The 22575-nt window shown below is 36.9% G+C and overlaps 1 protein-coding gene across 1 annotated transcript in view; it reads right to left on the bottom strand.

The window, feature by feature from the left end:
* UBR5 (ubiquitin protein ligase E3 component n-recognin 5) overlaps nt 1-22575 on the bottom strand; it is a 68142-nt gene that overhangs the window by 26110 nt on the left and 19457 nt on the right. Inside the window, exons 9-25 of the mRNA XM_010131176.1 lie at nt 21659-21775; nt 21467-21577; nt 20595-20749; nt 18502-18619; nt 17486-17670; nt 16591-16700; nt 14983-15095; nt 10362-10505; nt 10156-10267; nt 9792-9946; nt 8698-8895; nt 6917-7127; nt 6221-6265; nt 3317-3443; nt 1619-1770; nt 1124-1219; nt 562-685 (exon numbers count right to left, since the gene is read on the bottom strand). Of these exons, the coding sequence (XP_010129478.1) occupies nt 562-685; nt 1124-1219; nt 1619-1770; nt 3317-3443; nt 6221-6265; nt 6917-7127; nt 8698-8895; nt 9792-9946; nt 10156-10267; nt 10362-10505; nt 14983-15095; nt 16591-16700; nt 17486-17670; nt 18502-18619; nt 20595-20749; nt 21467-21577; nt 21659-21775 (2273 nt within the window). The remainder of the gene's footprint in view (nt 1-561; nt 686-1123; nt 1220-1618; nt 1771-3316; nt 3444-6220; nt 6266-6916; nt 7128-8697; nt 8896-9791; nt 9947-10155; nt 10268-10361; nt 10506-14982; nt 15096-16590; nt 16701-17485; nt 17671-18501; nt 18620-20594; nt 20750-21466; nt 21578-21658; nt 21776-22575) is intronic.

The raw sequence follows: 22575 nt of genomic DNA, 5'->3' as shown, positions 1-22575 counted from the left end.
ACGTGTACTATTGCAGGGGATTGTTGTGGCCCAAGTTCAGGATTTGGCACTTGGCCTTACTGAACCTCATACAATCGGCCTCGGCTCATCAATCCAGCTTGTACAGATCCCTCTGTAGCACCTCCTGACTTTCAAGCAGATCGACACTCCCACCTAATTTGGTGTAATCTGCAAAGCTACTGAGGGTGCACTTGATCCCCTCATCCAGATTATTGATAAAGACGTTAAAGAGAACAGGTCCCAATACAGACCCCTGGGGGACACCATTTGTGACTGGCCACCAAATGGGTTGAACTCCATTCACCCCCACATTTCGGGCTCGGCCATCCAGCCAGTTTTTTTATCCAGCAAAGAAAATAAAAACCTTGGAGTGAATAAGCACTCTTATTTGTTTTACTTTTGTGAAACAGAATGGCAGGACACAAATACAGCCGATAATCTGACATTCTCCATTTTAACCAATGCACCTTTAAGCAACCTTTTTGCAAAGGCTTCTGTGTAATAAATTTCAGGTAATATAATATTACAAAGGATAGTGAGAGTTTATATGAAAATCCTTACTTCGCTGACAGCAATTCTCGAAGGTAAGGTTGTAAAACAACACTGTCACATAGTAATTTCAGTATGAAATGAGCATTTGCCTTCCGATCCTTTGATTCCACTACAGATGGTTCAGTAGAAGGACCTACAATAAAGAAAAAAAAAATTGCAGAGAAACATTTTTTCTTAAAAGATTTCTACCTATTAAAAGCAAATAATCCAATGTTTCACTGGGGTGATTCATTAGTAGCTTGACTATTCAGTCATTTACCAGTATCAGCAACATTTCACTGAAGTACTGTAAATTTCAGTTCCAAACCACGTTCTGAAAAACAGACAGTAATCCCTAATTCATCGTGATTACCAAATTTTTACAAATTTGTCATTCCCCAGGTAAAAGAGACTTTTATATAAAACACAGTACAGTGCTTTGTTTACTTCCTGCGCACTTGTGAAATTCTGCTTCAGTCCAATCTTCATCTGATAAGAGGCATTTCCACATGCAGAAAGCCTGGGCAAGCAAAGACAGCTTTTGAAATCCTTTTCCTTCTAAAGCGTAATCAGATAAGCAGTACGTCCTCACCTGGTATCGTGGAGGTGCTAGGTCCTTGGCTGGTACCAGTCGCTGCTGTGGTAAGAGATCCCACAGCGGGGGCCAGGATAAAATCAATGTCACCATCTTTCAGTAAACAGAACAGCAGGATGTATATCAATATAGAAAAACATCCCTAATAACATGCTCTTTCTGCAGTGTCTAACACACTGCAGGTTTTCTGTAATTAACTGGTACTCTTTCCTACAAACGGCCACATTCCTAGATCAGTAATGCAACTCAACATTACAAACCACACTTCACACAAGTTTGACACCAGTATCAGAAAAAACACATACCGGATTTAAAAACAGCTGTTAAAAGTCTTTGGAGGAATCTTAAAGCTATCTCAATGATCTCTTACTACCTCAATGACATTAGCTATTTCAGTCTACACTGAAATCCAAGTGATTTACCTTAAAAGACATCAGTTCCTTTATTAAATCTCTCATTCTACAGTCTAATGTGATACATGAGCAGACTTACCTGGATCCATTGCAGGAGGATCTGGAACCCAGCTGGGAGGAGCTATTGGTGGAGAAACAGGGTCCTGGTGATCACTCGATGAAGCACCAGCTTCATGTCTGCCCAATCCAGCAGCTCTCAAGGATCTTCTCATCATTTCTCTTAATCTCAAACTGAATACCAAAGCAAGATAAACAAAACAAAACAAAAAAAACAAAACTCATTTTCCTTTATAACCAGAACATTTTACAGCAGAATTTCACCCTGGAAAAGGATTCGAAACCCAAATCTCCATTTTCTTCAGCAAGAATGAGCGAAGAGGTATTTTTCATTGCTGTATTCCATTATTCCAACAAAATACAATGACCTTGAAATAAGAGTCAGTCAGCAAGTATCAAGACAGATTTGAGCTCAGAATGCATCCCTAGTCACCACAGCACCGCCTCTTGCAGGAGCAGCAGCTGCTGGGCATTATTACCGCTATTTGACATTCCTTCTACCCCAAACTCATTGCCAGGGGTGTTAGGCTTGTGCAAGGAGTTGCTCTTGTTGCTGCTGTTTTTTAAAACCTAACTGCAAGAAGAGGTTAATGAAAGAATAAAGATGGGGCTTGGAAAAAAAAAATTCTGGAAGGAGTTATTTGTTTAATGCTATTGGACATGAAAGTACTAATTTACCAAGGACAGTCAGCAGACAATTTCAAGAAATTCTGTATCATCTTACTAGAGGAAAAGGTGTCAGGAATAAGGTAGAAACCAAAGAACTCAGTGTGATACAATGAGGTACCAACATATAGGAGGTTTTGTGGTGTTTTTTTGAGGGTTGTGTTGGGGTTTTTTTGTTTGTTTGGTTGGTTTTTTTCTTTAAAACACGCTTCCTCTTAGAAGTAATGTCTCCTATGGAATGTGGGAGGGAAGCTTCAGCCCTTACCTACCATGTCAAAGAAATCACAGTGATGAGGACGGTAGCTTCGGAAGGATAAAGACATCATTTCATGTCAATTGCTTTGAGTACAGAGCTAAGTAAAAAAGCTGTACCATGCCCTCATCCAGAGTGATCTGAAATGACTAGAACTCAGGGCAGATAGTGACAAATTATCTCGATGTGAGCACCATGCAGTTACCATCATGGAAAGAGGAAGAACAGAAATTTCATCAGAAATTAGGATTCTGTCACAGTCAGTCAGAAACCTATCCTTCAGAGCCAGCTGAATATAATGGACTACCACTGTAACAATGATTGCTTAGGATAAAAAGAATCAACTTCAGTCCTTCCCCACTGGTGTTATGTTGATCCCAGTATTTTTCATCTGCCTAAGTCACCAACTCCCTCAGGAATTCTCTTAAAACCAGCCTGGGCACTACTATACTTCAGTGATACTGAATTCTCCTTGGTAAAGAACACTAGAGCTTATCCTCAAATTCCCGTTCCCCACAAGGCGGGGGGGGAGGGCATTTCTGATTTACAACTGAAGAGACAATTCCCCAACCCTAGAAAACCAAATTAGTTTAGAAATATCCCACCATTAGTTCTCACGACAGAAAAGGCTTCAAAAACACCACTAGAGCTCTAGTTCGGTACTTCAGAAGGGAAACCTGACCTTAAATTACCAATAGAGCCTATTCTTATACTGGCCTGAAGGAAAGAATTAATAAGAGATTGGCAATTAATCGGGAAATTAGCAGACAGAAAAGAAGAAGAAAGCATTAGGCAGTTTACCTTCTGCTGCTTGATGATCCTGCCCGATTTCCTGGACCATTACTTGACACAACGGAGATTGCATTTGCAATAGCTTCCACAGCCGAGAGCCTTTCAGCAAATGTATTCCTTTCAGAGCGCTCTGCTTCTGAAAAATTAAGAAAACTGTTACTGCCAAAATTTCACTTAGGAAATTTATAAGGAAGGAATATAAAGTATGAAGTGTCACAAATCATATAATGTTTCCTGTGGTATTCTTTAAAATTTAGAGGGCATGGGTAGGTTCATATACGAATTTTTATTTTGTATATGAAAGCTCATCTTGGATGAACTTAATCATGATTCTCACAGGGTTTGGTTTCTGAAGGGCCATCAAGGAAGGGAATTCAAGGCATGTGAATTCTAGAACAAGCTTTCAGATTTCAGTACCATTAAGAGACAAGGACCTATCAAATAGCTGATTCCAGACTCTTGCTGAGTCAAGGCTTCAAAAGTAATGACAACCAAAACATCTAGAACACCACAAACATTTTACTTTACTCCCATACATTTTACAATGAGCATTTTACAATGAAAAACAGTGCAAAGCTGTGGGCTTGTAAGGTATGCAACTCTACTTATAAGCACGCTTAGGAGAACTGTGTAATGAGTATAATAAAGTAGCACAATTTATGTCAGAAAGAATGAGCGTTTCTTTGAACATCTAAAGCCCTAAGCCTCATAACACCTTAAAAGGTCCTAGTCATAACAGGGACCAAATGGTGCCAAGTGCTATAGAGAATACAAAAAAGTGCCTAGCTGCATAGCTGCAGTTTAACTTGAAGCAGCCACCTGAATCAAAGGCCTAATGTAGATTTATTTAGCTGCAAGATAAATACAGTGATAAAGCAGTAAAGTCAGCTGTACAAGGTTTGCACAGAGTAGCAGTCATTGCTTCTCTGACAAAGATTGCATAGCCACTACATAGCAAATTACAAATCACTACAGCCATGGATCCAGAAAGAACTGCAAGAAACCATTTTCAGCATAATACAAGCCAGAAGAAGGGAAATTTTCCTTTCAACAGAGTGAAAGACAGTTTTTTGTACTAACTAGAAGAAAAAGGTTTATTTCTGAAAAAAGAAAAAAATCACCTTAAAGTGACTCTGATTGTTCTTCCAGGACATGTCTCAAAGGTGCTGTGGCTAGTGCCTGCTTTCCATTTAAAGGCTTTTCAAACTGACAGTCACCATCCTCTGCACGCATTATTTTCTGCACTGACAGTAGTAAGACCTGGGTAATTCCTAGGTTTTTTTCCTTTTTAAACAAGAATATACTATTGATACCTTTAATTTTGAGTTCATAGAATAAGGCAGTTCAATGGTGCTTGTCAACTTTTGTAGTATGTTTATTCTTTAGATCAAGTCATCACTACTTGCAGTTTTGTTTGTTCTCAAGCATCCACAGGTTTTAGACAAAAATTACCTACTACCCACAGCACACGACAATCAAGCACTTTGCACGTTATTCTCACAGCCCCTAGTTCTATACTAGTTGACCTGCAGTTGTAAATGAATTACCACTGTATTTGTGCTGTACTCCCTTCTAAGATGCACTAGTTCTCTTGACTCATGACCCATCATATAGTACTTCTGGACCTCTCAACACAGGGGGTCACAGCTCTAGAGAGTGATCCCTCAAGCAACATAAAGCAGTATAATGTTCTCTGCAACAGAGAGATTTCACCTGTCCTTGGTCCCACAGTAAACTGTAACTGTATTTTGTATGCAACTGTTCCACTCAGGAAGTTACGGATGTATAATTTACAGATGGTAACGTTAGCCAACACTGCCCTCCAGATGATGCACAGAAAATAAGCTTGTCCTAATATCCATCACTAACAGTTACAGTGGAAAGTGAATGTGATTTGAATTGAAAGATGAATCCCCTTTTAAAACAATTTTTGCAAGGGGAAAGAGAGAGGCAGAGGGGTGTTAAAAGTTTATCAGGTTCACATTTCTTATCTTTCAGAAAGTTAAATTACATCCAAATTAAGTTACTGAAAAAATGTCAAGGTTGCAAAGACAAGCACTCATATCAGGAAAAGTCAGATTAAGTTTGCCCATGCATCCTTATTTCAGCTTCCTTGTGTGCTTATAGTAAAACAATCTTCAGTTATACAGTTGATGTTTGTTTGTGGTTTTTTTGGTTTGGTTGGTTTTGGTCCCATCCGCTCCCCACCCCAACAAGACCCCTGCCTCAATCAGTGCACAGGATGGACGACACACTAAAGATGAAGGGTTGGACAATGAGCAAACTGCTTATGCCTTGTTTGTAGCAACATTTCGAAGGTGTGTTGTAAGGCAGCAACAGCTTGACAAGGAGAAGGGGAAGCACTGTCTTGTGTTTAATGCCACTGAACATCACTTTAGAGAAGTGGAACCTATTTCTGTCACATTTAACAGCACACAGAACTTTGTGAAACAAGTTTTTACAGATGATCACGATACATTTTACTCATCTTTAGACACCTAAAAGGTGCCTGACTCACAGAAGTAATTAACATTCACAGAACAACTAAAACTACTATTAATCCAGCTTTAGAATAAAGAGTTTTGAAATAACACCTACTCAAAAAAATGACATCAGGCCCTAGGCTTCTCACACAGAACCCTCAAAATTAGTTAATAGCTTTGAATACAGAAAAACTTCAAGCTCTAACACCTTCAAGAGATGAGAAAGCTGCAGCATTACCCCTATTTCATGAATAGGGATATGAGTAACGATTCAGGTCTATAAATGAATAAAATTCAATGACAGCACCATACAAAAATCCCACAAGGAAGTTCATTCATTATTCAGTGCAGGGTTTGTATGGTGTGCAATAAGTAAGGAATGGGGCCACACACTGAATGATGAGGATAAAAAGAAATATTGAATAGCTACCCATTCGGTGAGCACCGTCCATCTTGTGCACTGAATGAGGTAGTCCTGTGGAAAAAATAGTATGACGGTGTAATTAAAGACCATTTCACAACGCATACCCACGTATAGCACATGGGCAAACTTAATTCTGGCATTTCCTAATTCTGAGTGCTTGACTTAGCAACCTTGCTCTGTTAACATACTTTTTACATAACAGTATATTTTAATAGAGTTTTAAATGGTGGCTGTAACTGGCATTACCAGAAATTCATTCTTTCACATTTCTTAATACATGTCAACTGCAAGTAGCATATCTTATTGGAGGCATTAACATACACTCTAACACATAAACATATACTATAACACCTGAAAAATAATAAATACCATTTCTCTTCAAAGTTTACTAGTGATACAATGGGGATACTAGTGATATAAAGGTGGAAAAATACTTGTTTCATCTAGAAGTAACATAATGGATGTGAAAAGTTTGTCTTTTTGCCATCAACAAAAAACAACTTGGTATTCTTAACCATTGAGTTTTTATAAATCCTTATGAGAGTAATAAAATGTCTCAGCACCTCTGAAAGGCTAGGACACACTTTAGATGCTAAATTTTAAGATACCCATATATGAGGAATGCAGCCTTTATTTCAAATGTTCTTGAAAATGCATAAAAAGTTTATTTTCAAAGTATTTTCATGATGTTTTTGAGCTCACCCTCTTCCTCTTTTGTTTCTTTGTTGCTGGTTGGAAAGCATACAGACACACAAGCATGCAGAATATTACGATTTCCATCACATCGATGGCCAAGGAACGTCTGCAGCATTTGTGGATTCTGATCCAAGACAACTGCTTGTTCGAGATTCATCAGGTATTGTCTGCAAGCCTCATAGTCACACCGGAGAATGTGCTGCATTAAAGTTTGTTTCTGTACTCAAAGGAATAAAATATTTTAACAAGTTAAAATACTAAAGGCAGACGTACATTTCCCACATACTTCTAGTTTTCCATTTTTGAAATTAACAGAAAAGCCTAAATCTAGGACATTGGCTGAAGATCGGTTCAGGAACTGCTGAGAATACACATCATCTCAATTACAGCACTATTAGAAACAGAACACAGCATGCATTCAGACACAGGCAAGTTAAAGGAAAGTAGGGGCTTAAGCAGCAGCAGCAGCTATCAGGCTCACCAAGGCACCTCCGGCTTCACAGCTGAGTCCTTAACAGAGATTACTCCTACTTCATGGCTACATGCAACATGAAAAAAGTGGCACAACTACTAAAAAAACTATGGGAACTACATTAACTAGCTCTTATACATTGGTTGTAAACGATATACACGCTGAGAAGCAAACAAATAGAGGCTGCTGAAGGTCTGGGAGGCTTGCCCTGTATATAACAAGCTTTTCCACAGTGATGGAATACTCCACTGTGAAATCTATCTCAGTCTTAAGAGGTACACAATACCTCCTGGTGGCAGCACAGCACACAGCTGATCTAACTGAACTGCACCAAATCACTGATGGCCTTAAACAAGTATGATATAAAAATTCACAGAATTATTCATACAGCACCACAAATGAGAAATGAACTATACAGGTGATTCAAGCAAAAAAAAAAATCTTTGCTTGATTCTCAGAATTTCCTAATGGTCCAAATGTAAGATTTTTAAAAATACATAAAAAAGAAGTATTGTGATTACAGGAAAACAAGTTGTTGGATCCCTCAGAAAAACTGTGCACCCATAAAACATTGTCATCATCATGGCTTGGCTTCGCGGGCGAAGATTTGGGGAGGGGTTTTTCAAATAGAGATCATCGTTTCTTCATTATGACACAGTCCCATATTAAAGAACAAGCTGTCTAAACAGCTTGTTAAAATAGCACCATCACCATGGCTTGGCTTCGCGGACGAAGATTCGGGAAGGGCTTTACCCACGCTTACTGCAAGCGCGCTGATGGCTGAAAAGGCCAATGCGGGATAGGCAAGACCGGTTGCAAAGAGCACAGCGGAAGGTCTCCTTGGGTGGTACAGTTGAGGCACGGTTCTTTCTGCGTTGTCTTTTCTCCTCGAGACTGATTCTACGTGTGCTCTCAAAGGAGACAGCAGCGTTATGTATGGTGTGTCTCCAAATCTCCCGATTGGAGGCCAGGGTGGACCACTGATGGTGGTCAATATAGCCTAGGGTGAGGTATTGTTTCAGGGAGTCTTGTACACTGGTAGTATATGTTAAAAGGTAACACTTAAAAGTAACACCTAAAAAAATATTACTAGTTAAAAATCTGATATAGAAGCCATGTAACTCCAAAAAGGATCTTTCACTTAACTACATAAATTAGTTTGTGCTTTCACGCTTCCAAGAGAATCTTTTGTTGAAATTAGTTTTTTGAATAGTGAAAATACAGATCAAAAGCTAAATATGAAGCTGCTTTAAGCATTACTTTATAACAGCAGGAGAAAAAAGCACATAATTCTGTAGTAAAGAAAATATTTTACCTCAACAGCCATAATGATAATAGCAGCTTTCTTTTTGATGGTCGAGTTAGCAGGAAGATTTGTTAAGGAATGAACACCCATTCCAAGACTACTAATAGGTGGAAGATCAAGCCAGTCAGGGTCTCTTATCCCACCCATACAATCTTTTGCCATTGGATAGATTGTACCATTTCCGTCTCTAAGAATAATAGGAGATTCCTATATTTGGAAAAAAAGTTTCATCATTCAGTCTCCACAATTTATAAATATTAACCTTCACAAAAGGTCCAGTTCTGCTTGACTGCCAAAAAGGACGACGATTTACCTATAATTCTCATTTACACCACTGTCTCCACTATCAGATTCCCTTTCTCGAACGTGCAAAATGTGCTTAACCTAATAAACGCTATTAAAAGTATCTTCTTTATGATACACATTCACTACAAAACATTACCAATGAAACATGGAGTACCCATACTTTTAGCTTACTTAAATGCTCCAAAGGAAGTTGAATATATTGAAATGAAACAAATTCAGTTCTTTTGACAAAGATGTTTCCTTCAACTATCCTAAGTAAAGTATATCCTGTTTGTGGCAGTTACTAAAATGGTTTTGGTATTTTTTTCTCAGCCTTCCTCATGGATGCACAGTTTAATCAAGCTGTATAATCAGACAAAATAAGATGCTTAACATTGGTTTGTAGAAAGAGCTGTACAAAACCTCAATGTATCATTTTTAGTATCAAATACAGATTTTTTTGGTGACACTTCCATTTATTCTTAGGTGTTTATTTTCACCCAACCCAATTCCAAAATATAGCTAGATAACAAGTTTACACTAACAGAGGAAGTACTCTGTGAAGTTTTTTTCCCCCCTTTGGAACTTTCTATTCAAGGTAGAATTTGAGTAAGGTTATTAAAAGTGCTTAAGTAAGTCAGATCGCGCCCTTGCACCCTCGAAATATTAATGGTAACAGCAAGTCTTTCATAACCTGTTTGAAGAACTATTTCTTGGCCAGTCTTTGGAATAGCCTGGCAAAAGGCTGTACCATCCCATTCAAAGATGAGGAAGCAAAGTGCAGTGAGGTTAAATGATTGAGATACAAAACCACAAACCTGTCCAGCTGTAAAAATAGCAACACTTCTCTCATTCTGACCCAGGAATGCAATGCTGCTAGTAGGGAAATTATTTTCCTGTTCAGCCTTTCCTGTGGCAAGGTCAAATATGCAGTATCGAACCCAGTTCCCAGTTTTCAGAACAGCATGCACTCCTTCAAAGATACACGAAGAAAAGAGTTAATGTCTTTTACTGATGGCATCCAGTAAAAGAACTCCTAATTGAAGCACTTTTAAGGAATTACTACTATCAACGGAAACAACTGTTTTATTAACTATAGTTTGACCATAGTTGTTTTCACTAGGAAGACAGACAAGTAATAGAGGATCCAACAGAGTATCTGATGGGGTAAGTCCTACTTACCTTTTGAATCTACATTTACTGCTAGGATCTCTGTTTTTTCAGGAATACACAGCTTTTTAGGTGTCCTTTGAAAACAGTCAGGAACTTTCGGAGTTCCACCAGTTTTTACGACCTAAAAACATATGTAGAATTTTAAGATGCAAGTAAGCAGACAGTGCTGAAATTTCAAAATACTGTTTGTTTCTCAATGTTTCCCAAAGACATACCTGCAGTTCATCTATTCTGAGCAGCCTACAGTCCTGGAGAAGAGAAGAAGGATCTGGATCTGAATTAGAACTGCTCTGACAGTTTGCATTACTGGAGGTGCCTGGAAATTTCACAGCAACATAAGCACCATCCACTTTTAGCACCTACAAACAGAACGCATTACAGTTTTACCAAAAGCTTTGAATAGGAAATGTTTAGGTTGATTTGCTTCAAAATCAACCAGACCTTTATCAGGAAAAGAAAAAAGCTTACAGTAACAACTTATAAAATTCTACAGCTCTTGATCATTAGCCTTGTTGCTTTGCTAAAATTACTGAAATCTTAAAAACTTGGATTTCTTAATGACTTCATAGGCACTCTGAATCAGATCAAAGGTCCATCCATTTCAACATCCTATGTCCAACAGGAACCAACACCAAGTGATTAGCAAAGTTCCTACTGAAGTTTCCCTGGTATCTTTCCAGCTTCTATCTACTGGAAACAGCGGAACAACTTTATGTTCAATAGTCTGGATAGACCTTTCTCTTATTAATTTGTCCAATCATTTTGGGGAATACACAATACAGCTATTTTTGTGTCAGTGAGTTCAAAATAGTAGCTAATACTTCAATAAAAGAGATCTACACTGAGCCTCTTTCTTCTTTAAGTGCCCATTAGCTTGTACAACAAGAAATAGGAACTGACTCTTTTGGGGGGAGGGGCCCATCTAAGAATTTTTAAAGCCTCTGTTGCACAAGTCTTAGTGCTCATTCCTCAAGATGACTGTGCATAGTGGAAAAGAGAAGTGTTGGTTTATGGGTCTATTACACGTTCCTTACACTCAGTGGTAGAGTTCTCCAATTGGTCCTTTAGGACTGAAGGATACAGTCAGGTCTATCCAGTCATATTTCATACATCTGTGTCTTTCTCTGGCCCCCAGGGAAATGTAATTTATGCAACTCCACACTGACATAGTCATTTCTGAGGCTCTGTAAGCCTCTCTAAAGAGCTGCTGCCATGCATATCTAATCAGAACTGTCAAAATAGGTTTCCTTGATACAGAAACATCTTATGCTATCACCAAACAGCAAGGCCCTTTGAGTTTCCAGTTGAGACTGTATTTTTCTCAAAAGGAAAAAAAAAAAAAAAAAAAAAAAAAAAAAAAAAAAAAAAAAAAAAAAGCTAAGAGGGAAGGGGACAGGAAGAAGGGCAGACAATGTTTTAATTCTGAGTAGAAACAAGATCTTAGTATGCTCTGAGGCTTGATCAAAACTAGATATAAGCAACCATCAATCTTGATTAGGCCCTAATTTAATTTCTCAATAGTTTCCACACAGAAAGTGCTTACAAAGCAATATGAACGATCTACAGGTAATCAACTTTATTTAAAATGTCCCTGACAATTAAAAAACATCTCTCATTTTTTTCAATACACTGTAGGTAATAAAAGTCCATGCGTTTCCATGTTTTCTCCCAATTTCTCTAGCTAGGTGCAGCCTATCAAGCATGCTAGAGAAAGGATATATTGACAAATATTAAAATATTAGCTGATTTTTTGCAACAAAGATTATCGTGGATGGAGTCAGAGTACTTGCTCCCCATATGCTGAAATGTCACTCTAGTAGCAGAATTTCTAGTTCCAGTAGTAGGGCATCATGGATGGCTACAAGAATATTAGCGAAAACTTCAAAATTCAGACCTAGTCAAAAGATTCATTAACATTAACTCTGATCTAGACTATACAAAGATTTCTATTGAGACTTGCAAGTCAACACTCTAGGCAAAAATTGTGATTTGGTCAAAAAATTTAATCAAGGTATATTTACATGTTTTTAAGGTAATCAGACTAACTTGTAAGCCTGAAATCACAGGCCAATGGTTCAACCACAGTATCTAGTCTGAGATGTAATTTTTTTTTTTTTAAATAATGACTAAATGTTGCTACAAAAGCTTTGTAAGTTTCTGAAAACAGAAGATTCTAAATGGTCAACATCTAGCAGGGCATATGAAATTTTGTTTAAGTTTCGAATTTACAACTGACAGGGTAGAGGGAAGAAACACACCTTAACAAGTGGCAAAATCCTCAAATATTTAACATATCTCCATAACTAAAAGTTTTCTTCTACATGCTGTCTGCTCTCAGTGCTATCACTTTTTACTTACATCATTTTCATGTGTTCAAAGAAATGTAGACAGTTTTTAAAGTACTGAAACTCTCCGGTGACTCTTTCAGAGTCCACATGCCAAATATTTTTTTCTTTACTGTTTTGTGGTTAAATAAGAAAATCAAGGATATTTAGAAACTGGAAAATGTGTTTATCAAGATTTGGCTGAGAAGAAATTCACCTCTTCAAAGGGTAACTAAAATGCAGATTATAGTAAAACAGTTACAACTACAGCTATTGACTGCTACACAGAAAAAAAAAAAATCTATCCATTGGCATAGCAAGCAACTAGGAGCTTGACTGAAACATTTGATAGCAACTGGACATAGAAAACTCTAAAGCACAGGTGCAGGATAATGGGCTGCCATTAAACAAGATAAATAACCAAATCGGCGTCCCCCTTTAACCGAAATTATGTAAGTCTGAATTCATTTAAAAACACATGAACAAAAGTAAAATGCAAGAGCTTAAAGGATTTAGATGCTTTAACTTCTAGAATCACAGAACCACAGAACGGTTTGGGTTGGAAGGAACCTTAAAGATCATCTAGTTCCAACCCCCATGCCATGGCAGGGACACCTCTCACTAGATCAGGTGGGATCTAGTAAAGAACGAATGTACTTACACTGTTCAATTGCTACTGCAAAAGTTTCATCGATTAGGAGCAAGCATTTTACAGATCTACATATACAATGTTTGCCATTTTAGGAATAACTTAGAAGAACTGAATCAAACAAATGAAAAAAGCAAGCAACAAAATGGAAGTTTAACATTTTTTTCCCCAAAACCAAAATACCTTTTTAGAGCATTTTCAACTACAGAGATACAAGATCACATAGTAAGATCTGATCTTTCTTCTTAATAGAAGAAAAAAAACCCCAGGAATTGATAAACAATTGATAAACATATTTTCATGTTTCAGTTTTCTCCTTTACCCTTACTATCAACCCACTGCTACACTCTTTTAAACCACAATGCCAAAGCACACTAATTGGCAGAAAATATTCAGCTGAAATCCCTTCTTCAAAAGTTAGTGAAGGCAGGTCCTGAGCCCTGCTTCTCCTCTGTTGTTTCCTACAACGGCTGTTGATTTAGAAATCAATATTAACCACAGACCGAGTAGTCTCTAAAAAGTGAGCACCACCTACATCGCTGGAAAAGGACAGTATACTTCATTAAAAAAAAAAAAGCATCTTTGCCATAGATGACTGATACAGGCTACGCATCAGTAACTGTTCAGAAGACAGCCCACTTACTGGGTTTAGCACTTCAGTGAAAATATCAACATATAAAAATTCAAGCTCTTCTGTATTTATTATAGTAGTTCTTGATGCACAAAGACAGACACCTTTATAACTGTATACAGAAACAGTAAAACAATCTCTGTCCTGGAAATCTTTGGATCTAAAACAGGAAGGACAAGTGAGGACAACAGGGTTTTTCGAAAGCTGGCATGAGAGGCAAACAATGGTTTCAGCAACTTCAACTAGATCTCAAAACCTCACTTACAGAAACAGAAATGTTTCACTTAAGTTGCTCCATAGTCTGTTTTGCAGATATGACCTAACATAATAATGAAAATTCATTGTGGGCCTCCTCCTTTCAAAGATACTGCTCAAGGCAAATCTTCCACTCCCACACAAGTAAACCCATTAGGGATCCAAGGAAATAACTGACTAAATCCAACCGCCTTCTGTTGGACAGTTATCTCCTCTTCTGGGTATTTTTTTTTTTTTTTAAATCTTCTATGAATCAAGTAGAAAACAACCCAACATTTTCATATGGTGGAAAACTTTTACTGACTTCCCTTTTGCTCTTATTTTTGAAAAAGCATAGCAGAGAACTATCTAGATGACCTAATCCCTCCTACCATCACACAACAATGGCAAAGGAGATACAGAGTCTTTTCCTCTATAGCACTCTTAGTCAGAGCAGAGGTTTACTAGAGAAAAAATGAAAAAATTACAAGGACTCAACTCCAGATTTTCTGGAGTAATAAACCAAACGACTTTATATTCATGTTAATGAAGCATGCCATTTCTAATGAAAACATTTCTGTTCTTTGGTTGCCAGAACACAAGGGTCACCCAAACGTTCAGCTGTGTATGTAAAAGTCAGTCACAACACACGTAACTCTTCACAATCTCATTGGACATGTGGGAGCTATTGCTCAAGTCACCAAAAATAATCTTTTGGAAAAAACACATCTGCTTTTCTTAATGCTGTGGCTCAACTTAAAGTACCAGAGTGCTAGTTTTTAAGATTAATCACATTTTATTCACAACACATTCAGTATATTACTATCATTGTTTCTGACTAGTATGACTGCTTTACTTGCATTTTTATTTGTCCATTACACATTCTCAAGCATCCCCAAAACTATGATTCTTTTAAACAGCCTGTCTAAATGGAACGATTTTTTTTTTTTTTTTTTCTTTCTCCCCAAAGATGGTGGGACAGCGTATTTTAGACAAACCTTGCCAACAGGAACATTCTTAACATCTTCCACAAACACAACTTCCCTCAGAGACCACTGCTCTTCATTCACTTTCTCCTCCTCTTTTGGAGCAGGAGTAGATCGTCGTCGCTCTGAGACAAAAAAGTTATTACCAAAAAAAGAGATTTGAAATATTTAATTAAAGAATCAAAATGCAGTGTTCAGTAAACACCAAAACCTTCCCTCAAATAAATACCTATGGACAAACGTAGAAATTAACAAGAGGTTAACAAGAATCTGACTTTAAAAATTAGAGCTACATAACAATCTACCATGCCACTTCCGTATTTTTCTGTGAAATTAGCACTTATAAAGCCTATCTGACAAACAAAGCCATTTTTACAGATGTTTAGACAAATAATTAGGATGCAGGAATTTTTTTGGCAGGGCTGAAGTATTCATGCTCCAAGTAAAAACACTGATATTGTCAGCTCTGCTGCAGCACTTTACATCGCTCTTACAAAAGGTGTGCTCATCTACTACATATGGATTTTTAGATAAACACCTAGAAGAGCAGCAAATGAGGCAGAAAATAGCTTCTTGGGCTAATAGCAATTGCAATACAGTTAGATTCGCTGCAAAGACATTATCTGAACAATAACTGCAGTACATTCAGCATCACATTTAAATATGTAACACAGCTAAATTAACACTGACAAGAACCTTTCATCTCCTGAATTGAGTATATTAAATATGTTGATAATATTAATTATATTAAGAAGCAGGGAACTTCTAAGCTAAATGTGAAGTTAACTTCAAACATTAGTTCAAAATCCCAAGCAAAGTTTAGTCAGTGAAAAATTACAGTTGAAAGAACTGCAAAAGAGAAGACATCAGTAGCAGAAGCTCTGCAAATAAACTTAATTAGTACTGCAGATCTGAGCATGAGAGATTCTCAGTCCCTGAATGAGGCCATTTGATTCTCTAGGTGAACACTTCTTAAAATTGCAGTAAATGGATGATTACAAGAAACAGGAGCAGAGAGACAATTCCTTCAAATCACAGCATTGCAATTAACCCTTTATAAACATATGGGTCACACAAACTCTAATGCAGACTTCTAGATTTTTAAGTACAACTTGTTCTATAAAACTTCTCTCACTGCCTTTTTATGTTAGTAAAGAATGTCTAGTTTCAGCGATTTTATGTAATAGATGACAAAATACTGCTTTATGCACTGAAGTTCACCTGCAAGGCAAGCCGTGCAAGAACAGTTTAATCTTAAAAGGAATTTTCCAAAACAAGTTCAACTTTTGGGCTTAAAGAAACACTCTATTACATTGCAATTAAATATTAAGAACTTTACCTTCTCACTTTCTCCTGATCATCTCCTGAAAGATATTTTTGATTCTGAGAATTAAGTGTTACACTTGCTTATATCACCTTACATCAAGCAGCCACTACTTATACTAATACTTAACACTGACAATTCACTAATTATTTAAAAACCTTTACATACACTGCAGTTCAGACTGAAAGACCAAAAGAGATTCCAAAATTAGTACAGAATCTTTGTACAACTGCCTTTTATGAAAACTTCTTATCTACGCAAATATTTCGTGTTACTGTGAGCTACACATTACTTACTATATGGCATTGATGCACTGCTTGCTATTGAAGACGCATCGCTACAAGTGGAAGCTGGGGAAGGAGGAGGACCCATCTCAGTTTTCACTGGTTCCTGTTTGCTTTCAGGTCTAGAATAAAAGGTGTTACTTAGAATAAAGAAAGAAAGAGGTGAAATCTTTTCCACCACAAGTGTCAGTGTGTCTCAGCCATGTTCCTTTATAATACTTCAACAAAATTAATCCGCACTTGCTAAAAACCATCCTGACAAGGCTACACATCTGATGTTGCGAATGGTGCTACGCTGCTAATCAGGTACTAGCTTTATAACATTAACTGAGCACAGATACATTATAACAGAAAATGAACATCCTCTAGATGCATTTCAGTGCGAGGCAGGAAGAATTATTAGCTTTATAGAGTAACCTGAAATTCTATGACTACTAAACTTTTTCAAGCTTTCCTTGAAACGGTTTAAATCTTTTTTAAGAAACATTTAAATAGCAATTGTCAACCCAATGATTTTCTTTTCAAACTACCGAGGGGCTGAAACAGGTCTCTCAATGCCATCAAGAATGGCCTGAAAACCGTTAGTTCCTTAATAAAACCACTATCAATTATTAAAATATGAAGTCTTGGAAACTTTATGGAACCCCACAGGTAAGTTTTTGTTTAATATTCCTTCTGCATTTCACATTTCCATAGTGGTTTCACACAACTGAGACACCTTTCCTGCAGTGAGCATTTCTGCACATGTAACAGAGTTTACAAGAAAGCTAGAATCTTACAACGAGGGCAAAAAGTTCAAACTGATAAAAGTCTGAACCTCCTTCTTTTAAATTTTTCATCAATCACCAATTCAAGAGAATATCAAATAAACATTCTCTGTGCATGCGTGCATGTTCTCAGCACTTACTTTGCCTCAGTAGTTTTGCTAGCTTTCTCCATGTTTTTCAAGCTCTCGGGTGACCGAAGCTGAAATCGACAGCTGTCATTCATGTTCCAAACAGATTCCATTAACACACCCACTTTCGGAATTCCAGCACTGATTGAAAAAGCAACTGCTCCAGCATGATAGAGGGGGTTATTTCTTAAACACACCTACAGACAGAAAAATTTATTTCTGTGAGACCAATGGAGTATAGTGAGGGATATCATGTATGCATACACCTTTTTGGTGACATAATCAGCAGTCAAAAAACAAGAAAACTTAGAGAACTAGATGAAGAGGAAAGTCAGCATAATGCACTATGCACTTTGCTAGAAAACAAGAGACTGTTGTGCAATTCAAAGCAACAGCTTAAGCAGAGCAACTGTTTAATATGTAGTATATGTAGTATTTAGATGCTCAACCACAAAAGGAACAATTCATCTAATAACAAAAACCTCATTCCAGAATTGATTAGAATGGATTTGGAACCAAAAGAAATGTGCACCCTGGGAAGGAGCTGCTTTTTCTCATACTAGTTCTAACACTAATCACCAAAAGAATCCTAGACCTCTGTATCAACTATTAACTTTTTTGGTAAAGGCTTCAAACCAAAGGCCTATCCTCCTGCATAAAGAAATCAAACCTCGACTCTAACATTGCATGCACTTTAATGCCAAATCACTTAAAGCTACGTGTTCTATCGAGAATTGTATTTCTATACTTTCTCTCACAGTACAGAATCAATAGGTAAGTTAAAACAGAAGTACATCTTGTTCCTCCATGTTTTCAGCAATAATCATACTTGTAAAACAGTAACAAGACTAACAGGACAGATCAATTTACAGTCATATAATTAAAACATAGTGTTTTAATTCCATATTGTTGATACAACTTTTGTTCATAACAATAACATCTAATTTGTTTTGGTTTGGTTTCTAAGACCAGGATGTCAACTCATCATACAGCATTGTAAAAATGTCACTCGTGACAGCTGCACTTGCCTGGGTTCCGACAGTTATGTTTGGCATAGAGGAGATACCAGCACTAGACTTCGGCTTTTTATTTTTTGCTCTGGCCTTTTCTAGCATTTTCTTCCTTTGGCTGAAAGGAACTACACCCCTGTGGAAAAACAAAACCATATTAATTTAAAAACGGCTACAAAAGAAATGCTTTGTTTATAACTTCGAACAGTTTATTCCTTCTGCTTATTGTAGTCATGATCAAACATACAAATCTTTATGCCACCCTCTCCAAAATCTCAAAGAATTGTAGCAATGACATAATTTTTCTATATTCACCCCTGCCTTTCAAATTCATCCCAAATGAGAAATTTATTAGGAAGAGGAGAAAGAGGACATAGGATATGTCACTGACAAATGGCTTTCCTTCTAGTCCAAAATGCTGCAACACCCTATGTGGCGTATGGTATGCTCCAGTCACAGCTTTCAAGTTGTGGGTTGTCCCCTTTGAACTTGAAGATATCCTGACCATGACTAGTGTGAATTTCCAGAATCCGCAGTCACTGGGGAACAAGATAAGCTTTTTTGTTTTTAAATTCTAAAAGCCTCACTTTCTCTCTAGAGACATGGCTGAAGGAGTCTAGGATTCTTACGACAGACTTAGCTGTGAGAGGGGAAAAAAAGGACATTTGTTTTGTAATTGGGTCTACTGTTTAGCTGCAAATAACACCTACATACACAGTTAAGCATGCTTATTATTTTGATACTTCATATCTTAGTCAGTGTGTTATAGAGTTTGATGCTTTTATTTTACAACCTCCTTCACATTAAGTAGAACACGAAAAGCATCAGTCCTGTGTAACTTTAAGTCCTTTAAGTGGAAATTGAAATCCTGACTAGTGTACTACAGACCACTGTAACTAAGGATATCAACAGTAACAGAAGCTTCTGCTTATGAACCAGGTTGAAATATAAAATCATCGCTGTTGATACTTAAGCCCTCTCAGGAAGGATGCGTTGGTTAATAAATAAATTGCTTTCAAAAACTACATATAAATGCTAATGAGTCTTTTTATACATTGCACCAATAATTCTAAAAGCATTAAAGATGGCAGGTTCTTATAGCCAGGTATCTCCAATGTTACAGCTTACTAGTGTCTATACTAAGAGTAATTAAGTGAGGTACATCAGCCGTGACTTTACAAAAGAGCCAAGAACCAGAGCTGTGATTTTGAGATTTGGGACCGGAAGTTAGAATAAAATGCGTCTGTGTTTAAGTTTACAAGCCTAGCTACAATTCCATTTTAATATTTTCCAGAGAGTTATTACTATTTAATGAGAGCTGTTTCATAGAGTCAATTTTCAATGCCCTGATTTCCAACTCACCATCAAGTGTTTAACCCATCCATGCCTAAAAGCTACTTGAGCTTTGGGCATGATATGTAATGCAATGAGTCACGACACACTGATAAAAACAATGCATAATGCAATGCATTAGAAATATTCAGTGAATTAATTCAAATTAGAAATTAATTTCATAGCTCTTTCGCCAGTGTTATTTTTGAGGTTCTGGGGGGTTGTTTTGTTTTTTAAACATAGGCTTCCTAATTATTGGATTGTTAGTTGAAATACTTAAACTAACATTTCATATTTTACAATGTTTCTAAGTGCTGTAACAAGAAGCTCCAGAGGAAGTATCTGAATTTATTTCTCCCTTCTTTAAGATTTGCACCACAAACTAGCAGACCGAATTTTCTAACAGCCTGACAAAACAATGTGCACCTCATACACGGGTAAGCTTGTTCCATATTTACAATCTGATAAAGGCCTGAAAGGCATAAGGAAGGTTATTCTCTGAGATATATATATATATATGAATATCGAAATACTAAAGCATTTATATACATCTCATAAAAGAATAACCTTATTCTCTTAAGGATGTTATAATTGCATTTAAAAGCCTCAGGCTTTTAAAGAGGAGAATAAATATACATTAAAAAGGGAACCTAAGCTCCAGTGTGGAGTTACAGAACTCAGAATTGTGGTTCAGTAGTTTTGCAATGCTTCTCAGAGCCAAGGGCATGAAGACACCCAGTGGATCCAAACTGTTGTATGTAAACACAGTATTTACTTACCACCAATACAAGTTGTTCTCCAGTTGAGCACATGTATACAGAGCACAACAATGTAATGAAACAATCCGTTCTCCCTGAAGCTCCGAGTAGGTCTGTGCAGTATGTTCTAATTTAGAAGCTACAGAGCTTAAAGTATCATCTACCCACGTAGCAACCTAAAGAAAAAGGGAAGAAAGGTACCGAGAAGGTAGGTAAAAAAAAAAAGGAAAACTTAACACTTTAGCTGCACATTTACTGTAATATTTACTGGTTGGGAAAGAAAAAAAAAAATACTCCCTTTGAAATTTTATCCCCTCCACCTTTTCTTTCCACAGAAAAGAGCTCTTCAGGATTTTTAAAATTTCCTCTGTCTAGTCCCCAACAAAAATTAAAAAGGTAAAAAAATACGGGGAGCTGTCAGAAAAACATTTGAACAAGTGTAGATACCTCTTCAAATCATTTTCAAGTTCACTCTTAACTGGGCAGTAAAGCATATTTAGATAATTTACTCTACCGCAATGAAAGCTTCAATGCCCTTAAGTTTTTCTGATAAATATATACAGAACATGTAACAAGCTTCTCTATTCTTAAACCAGTGTCAGTTTCTACTGTAACTGCAAAAAGTCTGATAATTTCAGATAATCATGCAAAACTAGTATCTTTTCGCTGTTTCAGCTGTAAATCTGTGCAATTTTTTTCCACTTTTCAAGCATTTTTACAAAACACCAGTTGAGTTTGTTTCGATTTTACATCTGTATGAAGTGGAATGAATGAACGAATTAAGTATTTTCTACTATGAATGAAGCTGAAGAATCGATTTCTCTATAATATTCTGCAAGTAACCAAAAAACCCCCAGCTTTGTCGAATTCAGCAACCAGCACGCATCTCATACCTTGTTGTTTTCAGTGGCAACAGTTGCTCTAATGCTATTTGCAGAAAGGAGCACTATCTTTTCATTGGTTAATCCCAAGAACATGGCTCGTGGATGATGTAGCGAAGGATTCTTTGGAAACAAGAAAAAAAATTTTAGATCTTCAAAGCATACAAATACATTCTGAATTAATTATTTAAAGATGTATCATACCTGTGCATTTCTGTAAGGCTCTGATTCACTCCATTTCCATTGGTAGAGTTCTCCTTTACTGCTAACAGCCACAAGCTCAGAATACAGAGCTCCAATGGAAATAAACTTTGTTCCATCCTACAAATACAGAAATATAAAGTCTAAGAAAACAATATTATCAATATATAAATGCAAAAAAACCCACCAAACAAAAACTTTGTAACTGTTTTTTCAAAGGTCCCCTGAATGTATATTCAGCTTGTCTTGAGGTCAGCAGGCCCTCAAACACACACACACATACACACAAAAAAGCATTATCGCTTCTGAGAGAGTGAAGGAAGATAGATAGCTATTATTTTCCTGAAATTTAGCAATAGTATGTACATGACTAGTAACACGGACAGTTTATTAAGAGCTTCCACAGTATTTTAAGAACACAACACTGCTCATAGAATTAAAGACGGGAAAAATCTTTTGACTTATGACATTTAAGAAAAAGTTTCCCTCTAGAATTCTGGCTGTATAAAATGGACAGAAAAGCAATACAATTCCATTATTCCATTCCTAAGTATATTCATGAAGATATCTTCCAACAACCCAAGAAATCAATTATCAAATTAATTGCCTCATCAATTAAACAATTATCTTTCACTTCTGAAGGTAAATAACTACAAACAGGATCACATTCTATAAAAAAAAAAATTGGTGTGCTATGTGTCACATTAATGCATCATTATGACCTGATATGCTGGAAAAGGTTCTAATTATAGCTTATTCGCCCTCTGCCCTTTTCTCCTTTTTAACATTTTACCAAAACAGCTATGGAATCTTTCTACCACTTACACAGTACCACTTCGCTCAACTCTTTCATCCTGTACCTGACTCGATTCCCATAGGCCATTTCCCCCCCAGCCTCAGATTTGTGTTTGTGTCAATGT

The sequence above is a fragment of the Buceros rhinoceros genome, unplaced genomic scaffold (assembly GCF_000710305.1).
Source record: "Buceros rhinoceros silvestris isolate BGI_N320 unplaced genomic scaffold, ASM71030v1 scaffold19932, whole genome shotgun sequence".
NCBI classification, from domain to species: Eukaryota; Metazoa; Chordata; class Aves; order Bucerotiformes; family Bucerotidae; genus Buceros; species Buceros rhinoceros.
This window is presented reverse-complemented; position numbering and strand designations above follow the sequence as displayed.